The sequence below is a fragment of the Lotus japonicus genome, chromosome 1 (assembly GCF_012489685.1).
Source record: "Lotus japonicus ecotype B-129 chromosome 1, LjGifu_v1.2".
In the NCBI taxonomy this organism is placed as follows: Eukaryota; Viridiplantae; Streptophyta; class Magnoliopsida; order Fabales; family Fabaceae; genus Lotus; species Lotus japonicus.
This window is the reverse complement of record NC_080041.1, coordinates 44,148,189-44,169,489: the sequence shown is the minus strand read 5'-3', so window position 1 is coordinate 44,169,489 and position 21,301 is coordinate 44,148,189. Positions and strand designations below refer to the sequence as shown.

The following is a 21,301-nucleotide window of genomic DNA, read 5'->3' as shown; positions in this document are numbered from 1 at the left end:
TACCCCATATCAGAGGGGGGTTGTTTGCCGCTATTGCTTTTGTAGCAGGGGGGTCTCTTGCTTTTTGGTGGAATATTTGGTGTTGGGCTTTTGTTCGAGTACTCTTTTTCCTCCCCTAGGGTTTTTCCCATTGGGTTTTTCCTAGGGAGGTTTTAATGAGGCTTTCTCATGAGTTTCTTTTGACACCAAATTTTTGTAGGCTTAGTAGGTTTTTTCCATTCATCATGAGAGGATTGTTCTCATGAGTTTTTTCTTATTCATAAATAAAATCTCTTTTGTTCTCAAAAAAAATCTATACCCCATATCACATGTTGAGTGTATATCTACGTATTTCTGTGAGTTGACCCTAGCGCCTTGGCTTTGGTTGCATGTTTGTGTTTGGGCGGTTGGCCTGCTGCCAGATGTCGATGGCCGACTAGTTTTCGACGGTCTCTCCCTCGGGGGGGATCAGGTATGAGCTCGTCGATCGTGATACCCCCACCGCTTGGGTGATTGATGTCCCTGGTCACCGAGCGACGTACAGGGGAAGGGTCATGGAGGACCGGACGGATGAGTGAGGACGCCTGACGAGAGGAGTGCTACGGCGTATGGAGCTGAGTTTTGACTTGCCGCCCTCAGTTCACTGTGGACCAGGCACTGGTCACGCACCACCTGCACCACCTCCGACTTCACCTTCTATTGAGGAGGACCCGGCGGAGACCGAGCCTGCTGTTGCTGCACCTGATGCGCCACCTCCTGCTACTGCCATCGATCCTACCGACGTGGCGTCGTCCTCTAGGCTCGTGCAGCCGAGGAGGGAGTCTCTTGTCCCATCTGCCTCACGTCTCTTTTCTTTCTCTTCACTGCACGGCTACCGTGTGGACCCCTTGATGAGGGTGGAGGAGGAGGATGTTCTTACAGGAGAGGTGGATGTGGAGACCGGCTCGACTAGGGCGGTGCGCAGGACAGTTCGGAGGGAGGTCGTGGACTTGGACATCGAGATGATTACGGTGGATTCCGATTCTGACTCCGAGAGCAGTGGGGAGAGCTACTCGCCGAGCAGCGATGAGGAGGATGAGGAGCTATGAGCTGAGCTGGGAGGGTAGGTTAGGCTAGCGTTTTTTTTTTGTGTAGAGCTCTGATCGTCAGTCTTTTTGGGACAGGGTAGGTTCCGATGTGGTGGCTTTTTGTGTGGTTCTTTTGAGGAGGATCACAGAGAGTCTGTCGGAGTATAGGGGTCTTTCTTTCAGGCCATTTTTGGGTGCCGACTTTCTCTTGGATAACTGTATATTTGATACTTTTACTTACAGTGCTGGTCTGTATATATTTGCCTGCGGGCGTACTACTTTGGAGTCACTGCGGGTTCGCGTGACGTGGAGTGCAGCTGAGGCTGTACATGTGTATATATTGTATATCGGTTAGTTTAGTTGTTGGGTTTTGTCTTTATTTCCTTTATCGCTTTTATTTAAAGGAATCAATCAAAAAAAAAATTACCTGTTTTCCGCGTAAAGTTTATTTTTGGTTACTAAAGTGACACCTGGAAATCGGGGTGTTACACCGCCAATTTGGATCATCTCCTCTTGTTCAGTCTCTCTTTGCACTTGAGTTCACTCCCAAAACAAAATCACAAAGGTCACTTCCACACTGCTTTCCCATTCAATTGAGATGCAAGAATACCAAATAAAGAAGCAGCAAGGTCACGATTACTGATTTGGAAGCTTCCAATGTGAGACCCAAGTTTTTAAGCTTAGAATAAATTAGTGAAATTCCTTATTCACGAGTAAGTTCGATGTAACGTAAAGTAAGAAATTTGGACAAGCGTTTATTAAATAGAATAAATGTATGGAGAAGATATTTCACGAGAAGGTTAAGGATAAGATTCGAATCGACGAAACTTGTGACGCAAGTATTATTCGTTTACGACTAGGACAAGAACCTTAGGAAACGATTAATTTAACCCTTGGAACACGATAGGAACTTAATTCCAAAAGTCTTTAGAGGAATGTTAGAATTTCTCTTATTCGTTTCCATGACAAGCGTTTCGATACGAAACCCTGGAATGTACGAACGTCAAATTCCAATTCACGGAAGTTTGCCGAAACGGAATCCCTGATAGTTCAAGAAACCTAAGATCAACCGACGATGAAGACTTTTTCCATTCGGAGCTTCAAATAAAGATTTCATCCGCGTAAGCTCACTCTAATCGACGTTCCAAATCTTTCTTCAGAAGGAAGTTTCTGCATCCGAGGTCAAAACCATAAAGTGCATTTTAAGCCGGTAAACATTAAAAACAAGCCTCGAAAACCAAAAATCATACTGATATTTCTTTGAAGAATTAGAAGATTCAGCGGGAAGAATATCGTGTCTAAAATACGTTGGAATCAGTAGGAAAAATCGGAATCGCGAAATAATCATTTTCTCACGTTTTCAATTTTCTTTGTTGGCCGTGGGTGAGATTGAGGGAGAAAGGAGGAAGAGTTATTTTCCGGTTCTTGCCTGATCGTTGCTCTGTTCGTTGCTACGCGTAGGCCTCGAGGTACTGATGTTATTTCTTTCTTCTGATCTTAAATTTCGTCGCTTTTTGCTATGTCTTTCTGTGCTCCAAGTTTTGAGCTTTTTGTAAAACTGTCCAAATAAGCTGATTTTAGTGTCTAAACTTATTCCCTGCATGCTCCTGAGCGTGTTTAGCGGATTACATTTTGCCGAATGTCGCCGAAATCCCGCCGGGATTCATTTCTGTTGGAAAAACCCATTTCTTGGCAAAGTTTCGTTCTTTACGTTAAAAATTCACGACTTAGCTTAACGCTATTAGGATTAGTCGTCATAAACGTCGTTGGTGACGTCCCCATCCAATTTGTTTTTCGAAAATCCAGTTTTGAAATTCTGAGCTGAAAATAATGACCAAAATACCCCTACGACAGTTTTTGATTCGAAAATTTTTCTGAGCTTAGATTCGTCTTAGTTATGGCTAATTATAACCTAGGAACCAAGTTTGATCGAAGAAAAATCGGCCCACCTAATTATGAAAAGTGGCCTAGAGCTCCTCATCAATTAGGGGAAATTTCGTTTTTTTTCAAAAACTTGTCTTAACGCGTTAGATTGTCGTACTCCGGAGTTTGTAATGTTTCGTGTAACCCTAGTACGTATTGTTTGCTGAGTTTCTGACTCATTGTGATTGATTTCTGTGAATTTGTCCTAAGGTTCGTTTGAGGAACTTTGTGGATTCGAAGAAGAAGTTTGTGAAGGAAGAGTTGAGGAACAAGCTGGAAAACCTACAGGTGAGGGCTTCTCACTGTATACTAGATAATGAATTAGGTGTCGACGAATTCGACTTGATTTACTGTTTATGCACTTGATTGTGTTTGACTGGGAAAAATGTTTTCTGAGGCTACGGCTGGCAATTGATAATCTTTTATTGCGTGATTGTTGTTGAGGTTGATTCACATGCTATGTGCTACCTGGTTAATCTAGGATGTGTGATATTTGCCCTATATGCTATGTGCTACATGGTTATTCTCCAATGTGTTGATATATGTGCCATGACTATTGGATTGTGTTGCTTTGATTATGTAGTTTCACATATATCTGTTGTTCGTCAGAGAGGATAAACGGGCAATTACGCCAAATTAATCGTGAGATTTTGAGAAAGTTTGATGGGACGAACAGAGTTTCGAGCCTTGTTATTGTTTTGATGGATCGAGACCTTCTCTGGGAATTACTTGGGAGTATGGGATCTTTTAAACTCATAAGGCTAGAGATAAAACTAAAAGGAAACTATTTTACAACGAAAATTCATAAGACATTAAACAACCTCTGAACCTTTAAATAATGATCACGATCCCAAATAAGAGCTTAGGACTTGAATATTAGTTTTGGAAAATGGGAAGTGTCGCCGCATCCAAGATTTAGGAAAAACTAATGGGTTTCCGAGTATTTTTATACTCTTTCACTCGATGAGCAGATTTGTTGTTTGACTATCTAAAAGATAAGTCCGGGAACTTTAAGTTTCCAAGTACATTGGTACTCTTCGCTCGCTGAGCAGTTTTTGACCATCGGATGGAGATGAGTCAGATGACCCGAGAAGTCATCATGAGTGGTTGCACTCTTTTTGATATTTAATCGTCTTTTGTCGCAGAATCGACTTTTACCTTAGGGTATTCTTTTTAGAGATAATAAGTTAGCTAGAACACGTGACGACGTGACGAGTGAGGTCGGAGACGTTGTTTAGCTAATCACTTTGCATTCATGCACTCATTTTGAGGTTAATATACGGCAGGATGTCGGGCCTCGTTGGATTCCAAAAATGGTCATAAGACCCGGATTTCCATGTAAGAACACAGCGGTGATTCTTAGTAGCAGACGGAAATGGCAGACCTACGGGTTCACTGCTGATCTGACTGCATTTTGTTTGGTATAAGAGACGCCCGAGCAGAAATGGTCCCACCTTGGCCGGTGTTAGGGCTGACTCGTTGGTGCCCATCCCTCCGGATTGCATCTTGTTCCTTAGCATTTGCATTCATGCACCATTCACGCTGACTTTGCTGTCGAATGTATTTGGTACTTGTTAATCTTACTTGATATATGTTGTTTGCCAATAAATGTTATTATTTCCTTTGGTAAAATATAAAAGTTATAATGTTGTCATCTACATCTAAGCCTATGTAGCTATTACTTAAACTTTACCTATTGGTTGTACTATTATGTAATTCTTTGAGTTGACCCTTGCGCGTGCTACCTGTGTTTGGGGGGCTATGTATGCCCTTTATTGTCAGACACCCATGGCGGACTGGTACGAGATGGTCGTCCCTTCGGGGGGGACTAGGTTCGAGATGTTGGACCAGGACACCCCGGGCTCATAGGTGGTCGACCCCGCCGGCCACCGAGCTATCTATTCAGGGCGAATAATGGAGGATCGCGTTGACCGGATGCCAAGCCTAACGCGCGGAGCTTGGAGGCGCTACACTGTCAGCTTCAACTTGCCACCGGGTGTACACTGCGGACCTGGACTGGGAGCACCACCACCACCGTCGCCTTCGGACGACGAGGACCCCTCGGAGGAGGTTCCTGTGGGAGGGACTTCTTCAGACACTAGTTCACCCACTGTTGCGGCTGCTGTTGACTTGGGATTGGGTGCATAACCCGCACGACCAGCTGTGGAGACCGATGCAGTCATCGACATAGTCGTCTTGGATTCAGATTCAGACAACGATCTTGGGGATGCATAGCTGGGAGTGCGGTGATGTGCTCCTCTAGTTGGGATTAGTGTAGGAGTAGCGTCTTGGCTCTGGTCTACAGTTTCTCGTTTTGGGCAGGGTAGGTTCCTGGCCTTTAGCTTTTCGTGTGGTTCTCTTTATGGGGATCACAGAGAGTTGGTCGGATTATGAGGTATTTTGGCTGACCTATCTTTTATGGAGGACTGTATTTTGCACACTTGACACTTTGTTCTGGTTTGTACCTATTTGCCTACGGGCACTACTTTCTGTCAGTTACCCGTCACTGGAGGTTACTCGTGACGTGGTTGGCTACTAGCAGTGGGGTTGTAAATATATTTGTACATTAGTCATGTCTACCTTTTGTCGTTGAGTCTTTACTTCGTCGAGTCTTTATTTACTTAAACAAATATCAAAAAAAATATTCACGTTTTTCCGCTTGTTTTCTTTTTGGTTACTAAAGTGACGCCACCGAAATCGGGGTGTTACATCCAACTTCAATTTGCTTGTGGTATAAATATTTTCTATTGAGTGAGAGGGGCCACAATCGGTTGAATCCATGACAGGGGTTGGCTCCGGTGAATAGATCGGCGGACAATGGTGGCTACGGCGACGGTGGAGGCGCGCTGCATCATTCATCATGGTGGCTCGTCGAGGCAACAGAAGACAGAAGGAGAATTGATGTGTTGACCGTTGAGAACAATGGTGAAAGGGAAAGTACAATTTTTATTTTGTAATTTTTATATATTAGTAATTTTTTATTACTTTTTAGGTTAAATTGTAGGGGCTGTTGGATATATCCAACGGTTGGAATGTCTGATGGAGAGGCTGGAGAGAGTAGGCTGTTGGAGAGGATCCGGGTCCTGTTGAGACATCTGTGTCTCAGGAAATTTATGATCAAGAAAATCCTGAAGGATTCCACTTCTCATGAAGATTCAGGCAATGCTACCCAGCCTGATGTTTTTGTGTCGTCCTCTTCGAAGGATGCTGATCCAAAGAATGGCAATTCTGAGGATACAAATTCTGAAGAGCCAATCCAGGCTCCAACCCTTGTTCAGGACATCTCTGATGATGTTCCTCTGACTGAGTCTTTTCCTGATAGTGTTGCTGCAAGGATGAAAAGAAAAATAAGGGTCTCTACCCCTGAAACCAATCCTACTCCACCAAAGAGATCCAAATTCTCTCCTGTAACCTATAAGTCTAGACAAGCGAATGTGAAGGGTAAGGGAAAGAAAAAGGCTGTCAAGACTCCCAGTGCGAAGAAGAAAAGGAAGATTCCAGTTGATGTTGAAGACTCTGAGTCAGATGCTGAAGTCGATGTCCAGGACATTCGACCTTATGAGAAAAAGAAATATTCTGGTAAGTGTATTCCTCAAAATGTTCCTGCTGTTCCTATTGATAGAGTGTCTTTTCACTTAGAAGATAGTGTTCAGAAGTGGAAGTTTGTTTGTGTAAGGCCCTAGACCTTATTTTTGTAATGCTTTGATGATGGATTGAATAAAATGAGATTTTGGTTAAGTTTGAGTTTTGACAGATTTTAGCTGTCACCTTGTGTGAATTTTTGAGAGGTCTTAACGACCTTACCTGGAGAATCTTCCTTCATGAGAGTTGTATCTCTCTGAGTTAGCTAAATTCTCTCGTTGGTTTCAGGTCATTCCGACCTCTGTAGCCCGAGATATTCATGTTTTAGTGATGGAAGGTCAGGCTGTACTGTACTAGCGATTTTGCTAGAAGGATTTTTCTTAATTCCGAATTTATTTTTAAATTCAGGGGAAAGGGGTTTTGCCTTGATTTATTTTTATTCTCTTAATCAGTATTAGGAGGGTAATTAGATGGGTTGGGCTTGGATCATTAAAAAGAAAAAAGAAAAAAACCCTAGCCCAAGGTTGTGTGTGTGCCGCCGGCTACACTAAAGGGAATAGGGGGAAATCCTTATTTTTCCCATTTTGCAATCAGAAGTAGAAACCCCATGCTATTCACGTAACACACAGAATAGAGAAAAAGTGAGAAAGAAAGAGAGAAGGAGCGCGAGATCGAGAGAGAGGAAGAAGAGCGTGCGATCAAGGAGGAGAGAAAGAGAGAGATCGGTTGGGAGAGAGCAAGGAGAGGATCTGGACAGCAGCTCTTGATCATCTTTTCATCTCAAAACTTCTGTTTTTCATCACCAAACTAGCAAGGTAAGGGCTGGTCTAGGAAAAGGGTAGTTGCTTAGGGTTTTTACCATGAAATCCATGAGAAAGTTGTGATATTGCATGTTTGTGTATGTGATATGTGTAAGTGTTTGTTGCTGCACCTTTAAGCTTGAACACCATGTTTGTTAAGGATTCTTGACTTAGAGTTTTAATCAAGTTGAATCAAAATAGGAACCCTAGACGTGATCATTCGTAAAGAAATTTGAGGCCAAAGGAACGCTGTCAGATTTCTGTGCTGGACAGCGAACTTCGAGGTCCAATATCACCCAGTTCTAGCGTTCAAATGAAAATTCAGTGAACTAAGAAATTGTAGTATTTTTAATCCGCTTTCCAGACATATAAAGAACGTAATTTTTGGTTTAGTAATGAGTTCCGGAGAACGTTTTTAGTAACTGATGTACCTGCTGTTTTTCCTGCACTGGACAGAAAACGTGGTGGTCCAATATCACCTAACTCTGATTTTCAAATGAAAGAGTGGTGAACTAGAAAGTTGTAGGATTTTAAATTGTCTTTCCAGATATGTGTAAAACGTAAACTTTGGTTGTGAAATGAGTTCTGTAGAACATTTTTAGTGACTGTGGTTTCTGCTGTTTTTTTAAGAAAACGACCGTGACCTTTAAATTCAGAAAAACTTGTATCCATCTACTATTTAGTTGGTTGTCTTTTTGAATTCTGAACATCTTGCTCAATGGTATTGTTTGATGCTTTGCTTGGTTAATTTGACATGGTTTATGTGTTTGAAAAGCATGTGAATATGATTATGAATATCTATGCTATATGAATATTGCCTGACTGAGGAATCATGGGTCGCTCATCTAGCTGTAATTCCCATTAGTGTTGTGAATATCTATTTTCATTATGTTGTTTTATTCGACGTGAAAGTTTGTTAAGACTCTAGGATTGACTTTAGAGCCTAAAACAAAGAGAAATGTGAATTAATCGCTTGCAAGTAAACGAGAAATAATGGAACATAGGTCTAGGTGAGACTATGTACCATGAGAACGATGGTGCTGTTAGTGACAAACGGTAGCTTGCACACGAGGGAGATTTGTGTATCAGTGGATCCTCGTGAATTGGTTGACTGCGGTCACCATGATACTTTTATGAAGCATTGCGGCTTCACGTGATTTGGTTGACTGCGGTCACCGTGAGATTTTTGGTGAAGCATTGCGGCTTCACGTGATTTATACATCTGCAGATGTATGTGATTGGCCAAGGAATTTTGGTGGGTTGTGTGATGTGAGGATGCGCTAGTCTAACTGACTAATTGTCATAAAACTTAATTTCATAAGCGAATGATTATTGTGCTTTATGATATGTTTATGATTATCTTGTTTGCGACCTGACCCTTGCGCTACTTGTTTATTTATTAAATGTGGGGGGGTAGATGGTCGTGAAGATAATGGCGGCGACCCATTCTTGGGAGCTGATACTACATGACGAGCCACTACGGGATGACGACTACACTTCTGATGAAGAGGAAAGAGATAAAGTGGAAGAGGCCAAGGCTATGGTTGGGTTGAGAGACATCCATTTTTCCTTTTGGGTTGAGAGTACCGAGTTTTGGAAGCATTGAACCATTACTTTATTTTAGTTGGGATATTTTAACTTGATGTAATTTACTTTGAAGTTTTCTTTCGGATATTTATTTCATACTCTTTTCAATGATTAATAAAGCTTGAGGTTTACGTTGATGATTATTTCCGCAAGTTCGAAATGGTTAAGTTTCAAGAATTTTGTTAAATTGAACTTTTGTCACTAATTGAAGATTAATTAATTAAACGACGAAAATTCACAACGTTTTGGTTTCTGTGTGACACTCGAGAAATCGGGGCGTTACAGTTTGCAAGAGAAGAATGGCCAAGGAAAGGGAAGTTGGCCCTGAAGTTCTTGAGTGCAAAGATGTTATTTCTCTTTTTGAGAAGGCAGGTCTGATGAAGACAATTCAGCAAGTTGGAAGGTGCTATGAGAAGCTTGTGAGAGAATTCTTGGTGAATCTCTCTTTTGATGTTGGACTTCCTCAGAGTGATGAATTCAGAAAGGTCTTTGTGAGGGCTGAATGTGTTGTGTTCTCACCTGCTGTAATCAATCAAGCACTTGGGAGAAGAGCTATTGAATTTGCTGATGAAGAAGTGTCCATGGATGCTATTTCCAAGGAACTTACTGCTGGTCATGTGAAGAAGTGGCCTCACAAGAAATTGTTGTCCACTGGGAATCTTAGTGTGAAATATGCAATCCTTAACAGGATTGTTTCTGTGAATTGGGTTCCTACTCAGCATACCTCTAGTGTTTCTATTACTCTTGCCAAATTGATCTATAGGATTGGCAAGTCTATTGCATTTGATTTTGGTGCCTTTGTTTTTTAGCAGACCTTGAAGCATGCTGATACTTGTGTTGTGAAGCTGTCTGTTTCATTTCCCTCACTACTAACTGAAATCATTCTCAAGAAGCATCCTCAGATACTCAGGGCTGATGAAGTGGCTATGTCCCGTGGAGTTCCAATCACCTTGGATGAATGTTTGTTTATGGAGCCACATGTCCTAGACTTTGCCATGCCAACCAGCAGGACATCTGCTCCTTCTGTGACTGAATCTGGTACTCAGGCTATCATTGCTGAATTGCAGGAAGTTTCCAAGGCTTTCCAGGAGACAATCAAGGTGAGCACTGCCAGGAAGCTCAAGGCTGATGCTTTGCTCCTCAAGCTGCAAGAAGAAGAACGCCAAGGAGGTGCAACCAGTGCTGTTGCTTAGGTTGAGAGTAATGAAGAGGAGGAAGGATCTGATGCGAATGAAGAGGAGAGTGCAGAAGAATCTGGAGAGGAATCCAGTTCGGAAGAATAGAGTCCTTGAGTGTTTTTGCTACTTTCTTTTGTGTTGGAAGACCCTTTGCCAAATTTGTGTTAAAAAGAAGGAGTAGTAATTGTAGTAGTATTTGGTGATTCCGTGATTTTGAAGATTACTCTGTAAAGACTATGTTATGTTCTTTGTTTCTGCCAGTGTTAGCTTTGGTCAGTTTATGTTCAAGACAAGTTCAAGACTATGACTATGTTATGTTCATGATATTTTCAAGCTATGTTCAAGCTGCTTCTGGTTTTCTTTTGGTTAGCTTGTGTGCAAGTAGCTTCTGTTTGTGTGCTGTGCTACTAAGTGTTATGTTCCAACTATGCTAGTTGTTGGTATGAATGCATCATTTGAGGGGGAGCTCTGTTTAAGGGTTTATGTTTACCCTCTCTGATCTGTGAGTTTTTTTTAGACAACATTTGACAAAGGGGCAGATTCTTGTTACATGTTGTCTTGCATTTTGTCAAAACAACCGATTGTCGAAGCAGATGCCATGGCATCTGATTATGCGAAGCTAGGGCATCAGTCCTCAGCTGGAGTTTTTGTTGTGGGCCCTTCAAGATTATATTAAGATATTTTTTTGTAGTTACTTGAGGATCAAGTAGCTGTACCAGAAGGGTTTTATGTTGTGGGTTGTTATTTGTTGAAACAATCTTTGTTAAATGATTTGTTTCTATCTTTTCTTGTGCAATACGTAACAAGATCTATCAAGATTGAGTTTTGAATTGTTCTTGGTGCAATCTGTTTCTTCAGCCTACGCTAACCATAGAGCCAATGCTGCCGCTGCTGAAGTCTATAAAAGGATGAAGACCTAAAACTTGAAGACCACCGAAGCTATTGAGAGAAATCAAGTGTTCTAGGATTGTTCATTGTGCTTTGTCCTTTGTTAATTGTGAATCCTCTTTGCTCACTGATTCTATACAGCAAAGAAGGGTTATGTGTGTTTGATTACTTTCAAACTCTAATTGTTGTTTGCGTTCACCAATCACTGTGGCACTGATTGAGAGAAAGTGAGAGAGGCTCTCATACTTAGGTTGAGATACTAAGTAGAAATACACTGGGTAGATTAGGATGTGAACTGTGAACTGTGGTGTTCATGAGTGTCTGTAATTCCTGAATCTTGAGATAGTGGATTTCCTTTCTTTGGGTGCAAACCGTCCAGACGTAGGTGAAAGTTTTTCACTGAACTGGGTTAACAATTCCTGTGTTTTGTTGTTTCTGTTTTAAGTTTTTGTTTTTACTATTAAGCGATTGTCGAACCTATTGTCCCAGCATCGTGCAGGACATTCGTTCTATAGGGAACCTGAATTATAGAAACAATGTTCCTAAAGATGCAATCGCTCAACAAACTCTTCCCAGAGATCTATGGCTTGATGAGCACAGCTTGCACCACTAATACAATTTAGTGCAAAGTTGTGTTTTATTAATGCTTTAAGCCCAACCGAGCATGATAGTGTAGAAAACTATGTGACATATAAGGAAATATGGGATGCCCTTGCCACAACGCACTAGGGTACGTCAAATGTAAAGTAGACCAAACTAAATTTGTTGGTTACACAATATGGTTAACAACGTGAAGTGTAGTGTCACAAACGAAAATGGCAAAGTAGTCTTTGAAGCAGAGACAAGGGAATATATATAAGATGAACTGGAAACCTAGAAGATCAAAACGTAACATGTCAAGTGTCTTTAGAGGATGATAAGTGGGTTTGGCACAGGAAGATAAGGCATCCCTCCTTAAAGACCATTACCATCTTCGTCAAACATGACCTGGTACGTAGTCTGCCGGAGCTGTCTTTCCAATCTAGTGAAACATGTTCTGCATGTCATCAAGGAAAGGAATTATAAATTTCTTTCAACGTAAAAAACATTGTAAGTAGTTCCAGACATTTGAAGATGTTACATGTGGATCTGTTTAGACCTACTAGAATGGCTAGTCTTTTTGAACATCGATATGCCTTTGTCATCATTGATGATTACACAAGATTTACTTGGCTCACGTACCTAAGTCACAAAGACTATAGCATTGAAAATATCAGAAGTGATAGAGGAGGAGAATGCGTGAACCAAGAATTTGATGAGTTACGTCAGCAAAATAGGATCCTCCATCAAGTGTTAACTCCAAGAACACCTCAACAAAATGGAGTAGCGTAGAAGAAGAACAGATCACTTCAGGAAATGAATTTATATAATTAAATGGTGCGTGGATCCATTTTAAATTACATTAAAATTTTAATATTAAGTAAATTTTAAATAAGAAAGAAATTATAGATTATTTTAAAGAATTTAAATCAAGTAAAATATTTAAGAAAATATGGATCAATTAGAATTATCATTATATAATGTAAATATATTTTAATATTTTTTCGTCATGTTAGGAAAATCTTTCTGTGCTCACTTTGCAGCTATGGGTAATCGTTACTCAAGTCACATCTGTGTATCCCCCACGAAATTGACTTTACTCTCTAGATTGTGGGTGACAATACAATACATGTTAAGATTGCACTGCTGGCTTAGCTGGAAATAGTTCCTTGATAACTCCGCTAGAAGTTTTTTCTCACAAAACCTATCACAAGTTATGTGAAAGAATATCAGCTTGGTTATCATTATCGTTTTCAAAAATATGTTTCAGAGTTTCCAAGTCCAACTAAGAAGTTGTTAATGTTGACAAAATCTTAATTGGAAGTTGAGTGGAAAATATGAGGTTAAGATGTCCGCACTTCAACGGGAAAAAAATTCAATTTTCTTAAAAAAAACCAAAACCTCATATAAAAACATATTCTTAGCTAAGTTCTCATAACTTCAATCACAAAGGTACTCCGCTCTCTCCACTTATCTCTTATTTGTGTCTATTTCTTTTTTTGGTTATTATTACGAAAAAGACTAACAAAAGTTTAATTATCTTTGCAGGGTTTGAATTAATTTTTTTAAGGGGAACAACACTATGAGGAAAAATAAAGTGGTTGAGATCAGACGACAGGTACCCGCAACAGTGAGCAGCACTACTGTTCAATATTTAGTGTGTCAAAAAAATCACGTTGATGATCAAGGAGCACCTGTTTTCGATGGATCCTAAGAGTTTATAGGTAGTGGAGAAGAAGGAGTTGCTGCTTTGATTTGTGGAGCATGTGGATGCCAGAGGGTTACCACAAAAAATATGTTCACATCAAAGTAATTCAATGTGATGGTGATTGTTCTCATAAACCATCAACCAGTGGGCGTTGATGACATGAACAAACAGATGAAGCCTTGCAGTGTATGGTTTGAAGTTGTTTGCTAATTGGATTTTGTACCCTTCTCTACTTTTTTTCTTATGATTTTGAATTCTGGTATAATCATAGGATGTTATGTAGGACAACCTATGTGGTAGTTTTATGTTTGAAAAGGGGAGAAGTACAAATTTATGTCAACCTAAAGTTATATTTGCTATCAAAAGTACTAGTGTCTCATAATTTCTTATTCTTATAATTCCCTATCAAAATACTTTTTGTAAGAGTAAAAAGCAAACTTTTTCAGGACTCTTTTTTATAAGCTAGTATAAGTTGCTTAAGAATTTAGTTGGCTTCTCCCAAAATAAATTTTCACTTGGATTTGTTCCTTAATTGTTTTCAATGTGCATGCTTATTTATTTCTGAAATCTCGATCTTCAGTTTAATTAAGACCATTGAGTATTTCACACTATACCAACCGTCACTTAATTTGTCATTTTATGTTTTCACTATGGTAGTCCCGTCTACTGAATCTAAATTTATAGAATTCCTTGAAGCTTTTAGGAGCTCAATATTCCTTGAACGATATCACCATTCATTCAAGCTAGCTTCTTGAGTGCGCCGACATCACCTTTCATCATTATATCAATATATTTTTTCTTTAAAAAAACAATATTTTCCCAGACACTGAGACACATTATAAAAAGAATACAAATTTTCATAATGTAAATTTAGGGAAAACTAAAAGTTTAAATCAATCTCTTTATTAGGAGGAAATGTTTATATAACATGTTTGGAGGATCATAAATAGGTTTAAAAAAATTTCTTTGAGTGATAATTAGTTTATATAAATGCAATGAAAATGAAACTTTACTACTGAATTATTAATTATTATACCCAATAGTTAAAAGTTAAGGATATTATTACTTAAATTTACTCCTTAGCATTATTATTATAAGAATTTTTATGTTAAAAAAATATAATACATCAAAGGATGTGCCAAAGAAAAAAAAAACATTATTCAGAAAAAAAAACACAATCAAGGAGTAGAAGAGAATGGGAGAGAAAGGCTCTGGTTGGGTGGCTCAACCACGGTGGTTCCGGTCACGGCGGTGGCCATTGCAAGATCACGTCCAGCGAAAAGATCGACAGGGGCAGAGAACGGTGTTTGCCTCCAATGGCCATCTCCCAAAAGCACGACTAGAGAGGGACATAATTCCAAGGTATGGCCAGCGACCACCATGGCCACCACGATGGCAGAAGGAGTCTGAAAGGATACAGCATGTGTGGCGAACACGGCCTGGATATGGTCGAAAGGATCAATCCAAACAGGAGGGCAATCCAGCGATTCCGGAAAAGATAACCTCTCAACAGCAGCAGGCAGTTCATGAGCAGGCCAACGTGAAGACACATGGGTTGTGTTTCTCAGTCTATGTTGATGGTTTGAGTGATAGGATAACCCTGTTAAAATTGAAATCAATCTTTGGAAAGGCAGAGAGAATGAGAGATGTCTTTATCCAATTTAAGAGAAAATTTCAGCGACGTTTCCGGTATGGCTTTGTTCGTTTCCAGAATGATGAAGAGGCTTGTCAGGCAATTCGGATCCTCAATGGTTTGCGGGTGGATGGAAACTATCTCGTTGTAAAAAGGGCAAACGATAAACAAGCTCCCACAATTTCAAGCACCAGGAAAATATGGCGACCGAAGGTACAGCAAAAACAAGGATTTCCAGACAGAAAAGAGGAGCCAACAAAGGCAGAGATTCCTGTTCAACCACATGGGGAAACAAGACAACCAGGAGTTAGTCAATTGAGATTTACAGCCTCTGATATGGATAATCTTTGGTACCAACGATGTGCTCGAGCTCGTACTCTTGAGGCTAAACCTGTTGATGTCATCCAGGATGAACTCGCTCGGATTGGTATGTACAATTTTCATTTCATACCACTTGGTGCAGAAGAGGTTCTGTTAGAGTTTGAGAGCAAGGAGGAGATGGAGGATAATCTGGCAGAATGTAGCTCTTTCCTGGAACAGAAGTTAACAAACTTGCATCCGTGCATTCTGCTAACCTTTGGGGTTGCACAATTGGTGTGGATCCGCCTATGGCAAGTCCCGCTAGGTTTATGGTCTGATTCTTTCTTTACCGCTGTAGGGAATAAACTTGGCAGATATGTGGACCTGGATGAAGCAACTAAATACCGCCATCGGGCCGATTTTGCTCGCATTCTAGTTCGCATGCATCATCCACTTCTTCATTGTTTTACTATGTCAGTAAACTTGGAGGGCACAACGTGTATGATTCTGGTGGAGAAAGATGAATCTGCTTATGATTATGGAAAGATGGAATCCATGCCATCAACGGAGGTGAAGCTATACAATTCGAAGGATGCTACAGATTTCGGTGATGATTCGGAGATTAGGGATGACATATTTGTTGAGGAGGCACACGCTCCAGTTCATGGCCTTGACATTGGATATGATTATGTTGTTGATGTTGAATTTGGAAAAGAAGATGAAGTTTTCAGGAATGAGAAATTAGAAGGGCTTCATAACTTGGTAGATGTGGAGGAGCATCAATCTACAACGAATTCAACAGAGTCGCCAGTACCTGGCTTCTCAATCGAGGGCTGCGTGAGCAACTTGTGCCTGGATTCGCACGCTTCGCTGGCGGCAGCGGCAGCCCAACACCAGCCGGTCTTGCACCAGAAGGAGGAGCAAAAAATATTTTCAAATTCCAACGTCTTCAATGAAGCATTCAACGCTGGAGAGGAAGTCTTGGAGCAGTTACAGATTTTGGAAGAAAATGGCTACACGTTGGAGGAAATTGAGGAATGGAAGAGGAATATAAAAGCAGAAGCAATAAAGATATCCAAAAATCAAATCTTCCCTTTTGATTTTAAATATCCTGATTTAATTTCAAATAAAAAGTTTTCTGTTACAGGTTTTTCATTTAACACTCAGGATTTGGATCAAAAATATGTTTGGCCTCTTTACTCAACTTATTGTGACCCACTTCAAGTTCAACAATTGCAGAGGCAATGTTTGCCCCAAGGATTTAACGAGAAAATTGATTTTCTGAGGCTGGCAACTTATTTGACAGAGTCTTTCGCTTCTGTTTTCAACGTTCAAGGCTATGGTACCCAGGAACAATACATTCGCACCTCTCCATACCAAATAGTCAGGCAAACTCTCCCTGGTAACGCTTCTCTCCCTCAACCGTGCATTTCCCAGGATCCACAGACGCCTTCTAAAGAGCTAGTAATTTTGCCAGATGATCTAACAACACCAATGCTTCACAACTCCCCAAACACAAATTCTTCCAAGAAAAGCTCGCAGAGGGGACGACCAAAGGGCAGCAAGAACAAACCGATAGCTCTGCCAGATGATTATTTAGAACCAGTGACAGGTGAAGATGGGGTGACAACACGCGCGCAGCGAGCTTGGTTGACCGGACAGGAGCTAGGATTAAAACCTCGCGATTCTGAAGCACTGATGTTGAGAGGCTTGGAAGCTCAAATTCGTGAAAATCACCTCCATCTAAATCGAGATGCCGGGACCTTGGCTCACTTGGAATGTACGTGGGCTAGGAGGAACAACGAAGAGGGAGGTTGTGAAAAAAGCAATTTAGCAGCTGAAACCAGAATTACTTTTTCTTCAAGAAACTAAATTAAATTAGCAGCGTCAGAGAACAATAGAGAAGTGGGCGCAAGGTTTGCAGTTGCTTCATGTGGGAATCCATTCAGTTGGATCGGCAGGAAGGCTTTTGTGTTTGTGGAAGGAAAACAATTTCCAAGTCCTGACAGTGGTGACTGATACTAACTTTATTTTGTTGACACTGAAGATCCTGAATTATGAACACACAATAATGGTGGGGAATGTCTATGGTCCACATACTTTGACGGAGCGAACAATATTTTTTGAGACACTAAAGACTCACGTTTGGGTCATCTTGGCATGGTATTCCTGGGTGGTGATTTCAACGCAGTGTTATTGGGTGCAGAACGATCTTCAGGTGGTGTGCTGGATGCGGGGGATGTTATTTTTCAGCAGTTTGTGCAGGATAGTAATTTGTCAGATTTACCACTTCTTAATGGGAACTATACATGGTTCTCGAGTGGTTCTCGAGTCGAAATGATGGCCTATGGAGTCGACTGGATAGATGGCTGGTGTCTGATGAGGTGATTTTATTATTTTCCAATATTTCTCAATCAGCTTTAGAGTGGAATGTTTCTGATCACAGTATCTTTACTGTTTGGTGTTCCTGATGCTGGCCCAAAACCTTTTCACTATTTCAACCATTGGGTGGGGGAGAATGGTTTCAATGAGGTGATGGAGTCTTGGTGGCGATCTGCAGTATACCAAGGCTGGTCGGGCTATGTTTTGCAACAAAAATTGAAGGGGTTGAGGGGGAAAATAAGAGAATGGCGAAAGGGGAAGGGAGCTTGGGGGGCAGAAAAGATTGTACAGCTAGAGGGTAGATAACAGGATGTGATTGGGGCTATGGAAGAGCAAGGAGGGGTGAATTCTCTATCTAAGGAGCGAAGAGACATTCTGGAGGATTTATGGAGAGCATACCGCGAGGAGAAGCGTGTTTGGAGACAAAAATCAAGGGTGCGCTGGTTGAAGGAAGGCGATAGGAACACAAAGTATTTCCACCGCATCTGTAAGGCGAGAACAGTGAGAAAAAGTATTACTCAGTTGAGATATCAGGGTAGAGAATTAACAGCTCCTGCAGAGATTAAAGCAACTTTGCGGAATCACTTCCAGAATTTTTTCCGGGTGGCAGATGTAATTAGACCTCGACTTCAGAATGAAAATTTGCAGAAGGTGTCAGACTCTAAAAATCAGTTATTAGAAGCAGCTTTTTCACAGAATGAGATTTGGGAAGTTGTTAAAAGTTTTGATGGCAATAGAGCACCGGGTCCGAATGGTTTTAGCATGGATTTTTTAAAAAAAATATTGGAACCTAGTGAAGGATGATCTGCATAAGTTTTTTGATGATTTTTACCATTATGGCCGATTGGTAAAGGGATTAAATTCTACTTTCATTGATCTTATACCCAAATTAGACTCCCAGGAAGAGATATCTGATTACAGGCCCATTAGTTTGATTGGCAGTGTGTATAAATTGTTGTCCAAAGTATTATCAATTCGCCTAAGTCTGGTGCTTCCAAGGTTGTTAACTCCGAATCAGTTTGCTTTTACAGCTGGGCGACAGATTTCTGATTGCTCTTTGATTGCAGCTGAAATTGTCCATTCCATCTCTGTAAGGCCACATGGAGGTTTGCTTTTTAAAATTGATTTGCAAAGGCTTATGATAGTGTTGAATGGGGTTTTCTTTTGGAGCTTTTGCAGGAGATGAGCTTTGGAAAAAAAATGGATTAAGTGGATGCAATGTTGTTTTTCTTCAGCTTCTTTGGCGGTCTTGGTTAATGGGTCGCCGTCCAAGTTCTTTTCTATAGAAGAGGGGTTAAGGCAGGGTGATCCATTATCCCCTCTTCTCTTTAATATAGTGGCGAATGGGATGTCGTGTATGCTGAATCAGCTGCTAGCTCAGGATATTCCATGTGGAGTGGAAGTGGCGCCGGGTATTTACTTAAATCATTTATAGTTTGCTGATGATTCTCTACTTTTTTCAAATTATGCTCAAAATCAGTATGAGAAGTTGGCTTTGGTGGTTGAAACATTCTTGTTTGCTTCAGGCTTAAAAATTAATTTCAAGAAGTCTGAGGTATTTGGGGTGAACGCGCCTTTGGAAGTGGTTCAGGAAGTAGCAAATTGGTGGAATTTTAAGGTTGGCTCATTACCTTTCATTTATCTTGGATCAACTCTTGGAGGCAATACCAAATAGCTATCATTTTGGAATCCCGTTTTGGAGCGAATGACAGCAAAACTGGGTACTTGGAGTTCTCGCTTCTTGTCCTTAAGTGGGAGGTTAGTTCTGCTTAAATCTGTTTTGAATGCTATCCCTTTATACTACATGGCACTTTATAGAGCTTTGAAGGGGATAATCCTAAAAATTGAGAGGATCATGCGTCATTTCTTGTAGGGGGAGCACAGGGGGAAAATAAAATTATGTGGGTGGCGTGGGAGGATGTCTGTAAAGGGCCTAGGTAAGGCGGCTCTGGGGTGGGCTCTCTTGAGTGGAAAAATAAAGAAATGTTATTGAAATGGATCTGGCGTTTTGGGAGGGAGAGAAATGCATTATGGAGGGAAGTGATTTGCGGGAAATATGGTTTGCAGAGGGAGTTAATATCTTTCAGTCTAGACAAACTTGCCAATAAAAACTTGTCTAGGCCACTTGCTGATATATGCGCAGTTTGGCGTGAAATTGGGATGGTTGGTAATGTTTTTCGGGAAGGAATAGCTGTTCAAGTGGGGAGGGGGAGTAGCGTCCTGTTTTGGCTAGATCACTGGGCTGGTTCGGGACCTTTCCGGCTTGTGTTCCCTCGTGTTTTTGCTCTAGCCTCACATAAGAGAGCAACGGTCATGGATTGTGGTGTGGTGGATGGGCATAAGTGGGTATGGGACTTATCTTTTGTGCGAGAATTTCTAGGGTGGGAACGCCAACAGTATGATGATTTCTTGATTGTTCTTCAACAAATGGTTGCTAAACAAGGATTGTACGCGGAGGTTGATTGCAAGGTGTGGAAGCATGACAATATGGGGATCTTTAGTGTGAAATCTGTATGCGAATTCGTAGAGGCTAGGTGGTTCACAGAGGAGGGGTGGTCGGTTCCAAAATAATTAAAGCCAATTTTACCATCAAAAACTGCTCTTTTTTTATGGCAGGTTCAGAAGAACAGGATTGCTACTAAAGAAAATTTGCTGCGTCGTGGCGTGGCCTTCGAAGATGGAACAACTTGTGTTTTGTGTTCGACTTTTGCTGAATTGGTGGCCCATCTTTTTTTGCATTGTCCTAAGGTTTGGCAGATGTGGGTAAATGTGCTTCACAGAGAAGGTGTTTGGTGGGTGGTGCCTGAATCTATCTTGGGGATTTTGGCATAGTGGGGGTCACTTCGCAGAATCACATCAAGAATCTTATGGGAGTTGATTCCTTATGCCTTATGTTGGGTTGTGTGGATGGCTAGAAATAATGTGATTTTTAATGACTCATCCTTTGATGCAGAAGAGGTTTGGGAATCCCACATGTTTAGGCTCTTTACATGGATAAAGGCCTGGTGGAAGGATTGTCCATATGGGGCGGATCAGTTTGCAAGAAGCTTCACAAGAATAGATATTCAGGGTAAACAGGGTGTTCGCCCTATTGTGCCTTGGAAACCTCCTCAAGGTAAGATTCTCAAATTTAATGTTGATGGGTCTTTTCAATCTGGGGGTGCCGGCGTTGGTGGTATTTTGAGGAATGGGGTGGGGGTAGTAATTGGTAAATTTTCTAGAAAAGTGCAAGTTCAGCGTGCTGATGAGGCGGAGGTGTTGGCTATCCTTTATGCTCTCTTGTTTTATCAATAATTTTAGGTGTCTTCAGTGGAGGTCGAAAGTGATTCTACACTAGCTGTTGGGTGGGTAAGAGGAGAAAATATGAGACCTTGGAAGCTTACAAATGAGTTGAATATGATTGATTATTTGATGTCGGTTGTTGTTGCTATTTGTTGTTGTTGCTATTGATGCTGTTGAAATTTGGTTGTTGTTTTGCTGTTATTGTTAACTGATGTTGCTGTCATTGCTGTTGCTGATGTTCCCTGTTGGTTGCTGCTGCTGGTTGTTGATGTTACTACTGTTGATGTGCGAATTTTATTGTTGCTGCTGGTGCTCGAATATGTTGTTTTTCGCTATTTTGCTGTCGTCGTGTTGCTTGTAAACAACATGTTTTTTTTTTCTGAAATTTGCTACATAAATGCCTGAGCTTGTAC

The 21,301-nt window shown here is 40.9% G+C and overlaps 1 protein-coding gene across 1 annotated transcript; it reads left to right on the top strand.

Moving 5' to 3' along the window:
- The first annotated feature begins 17,930 nt into the window (after positions 1 to 17,930).
- LOC130736373 (uncharacterized) lies at positions 17,931 to 20,900 on the top strand. The gene is made up of 7 exons (XM_057588212.1): positions 17,931 to 18,360; positions 18,500 to 18,712; positions 18,842 to 19,018; positions 19,133 to 19,224; positions 19,674 to 20,117; positions 20,223 to 20,391; positions 20,560 to 20,900. The coding sequence occupies exons 1-7, from the start codon at positions 17,931 to 17,933 to the stop codon at positions 20,898 to 20,900; spliced, it is 1,866 nt and encodes a 621-aa protein (XP_057444195.1).
- The last annotated feature ends 401 nt before the right edge of the window (positions 20,901 to 21,301 follow it).

Bases quoted from the DNA above. Each gene is read 5' to 3' on its own strand.
- LOC130736373 (XM_057588212.1), top strand. From the start codon at position 17,931: ATGGAAGAGCAAGGAGGGGTGAATTCTCTATCTAAGGAGCGAAGAGAC. The intron at 20,118-20,222 runs GTATGCGAATTC...TTTTTATGGCAG, and splicing joins GGATCTTTAGTGTGAAATCT to GTTCAGAAGAACAGGATTGC. The intron at 20,392-20,559 runs GTGTTTGGTGGG...CCTTTGATGCAG, and splicing joins AAATGTGCTTCACAGAGAAG to AAGAGGTTTGGGAATCCCAC.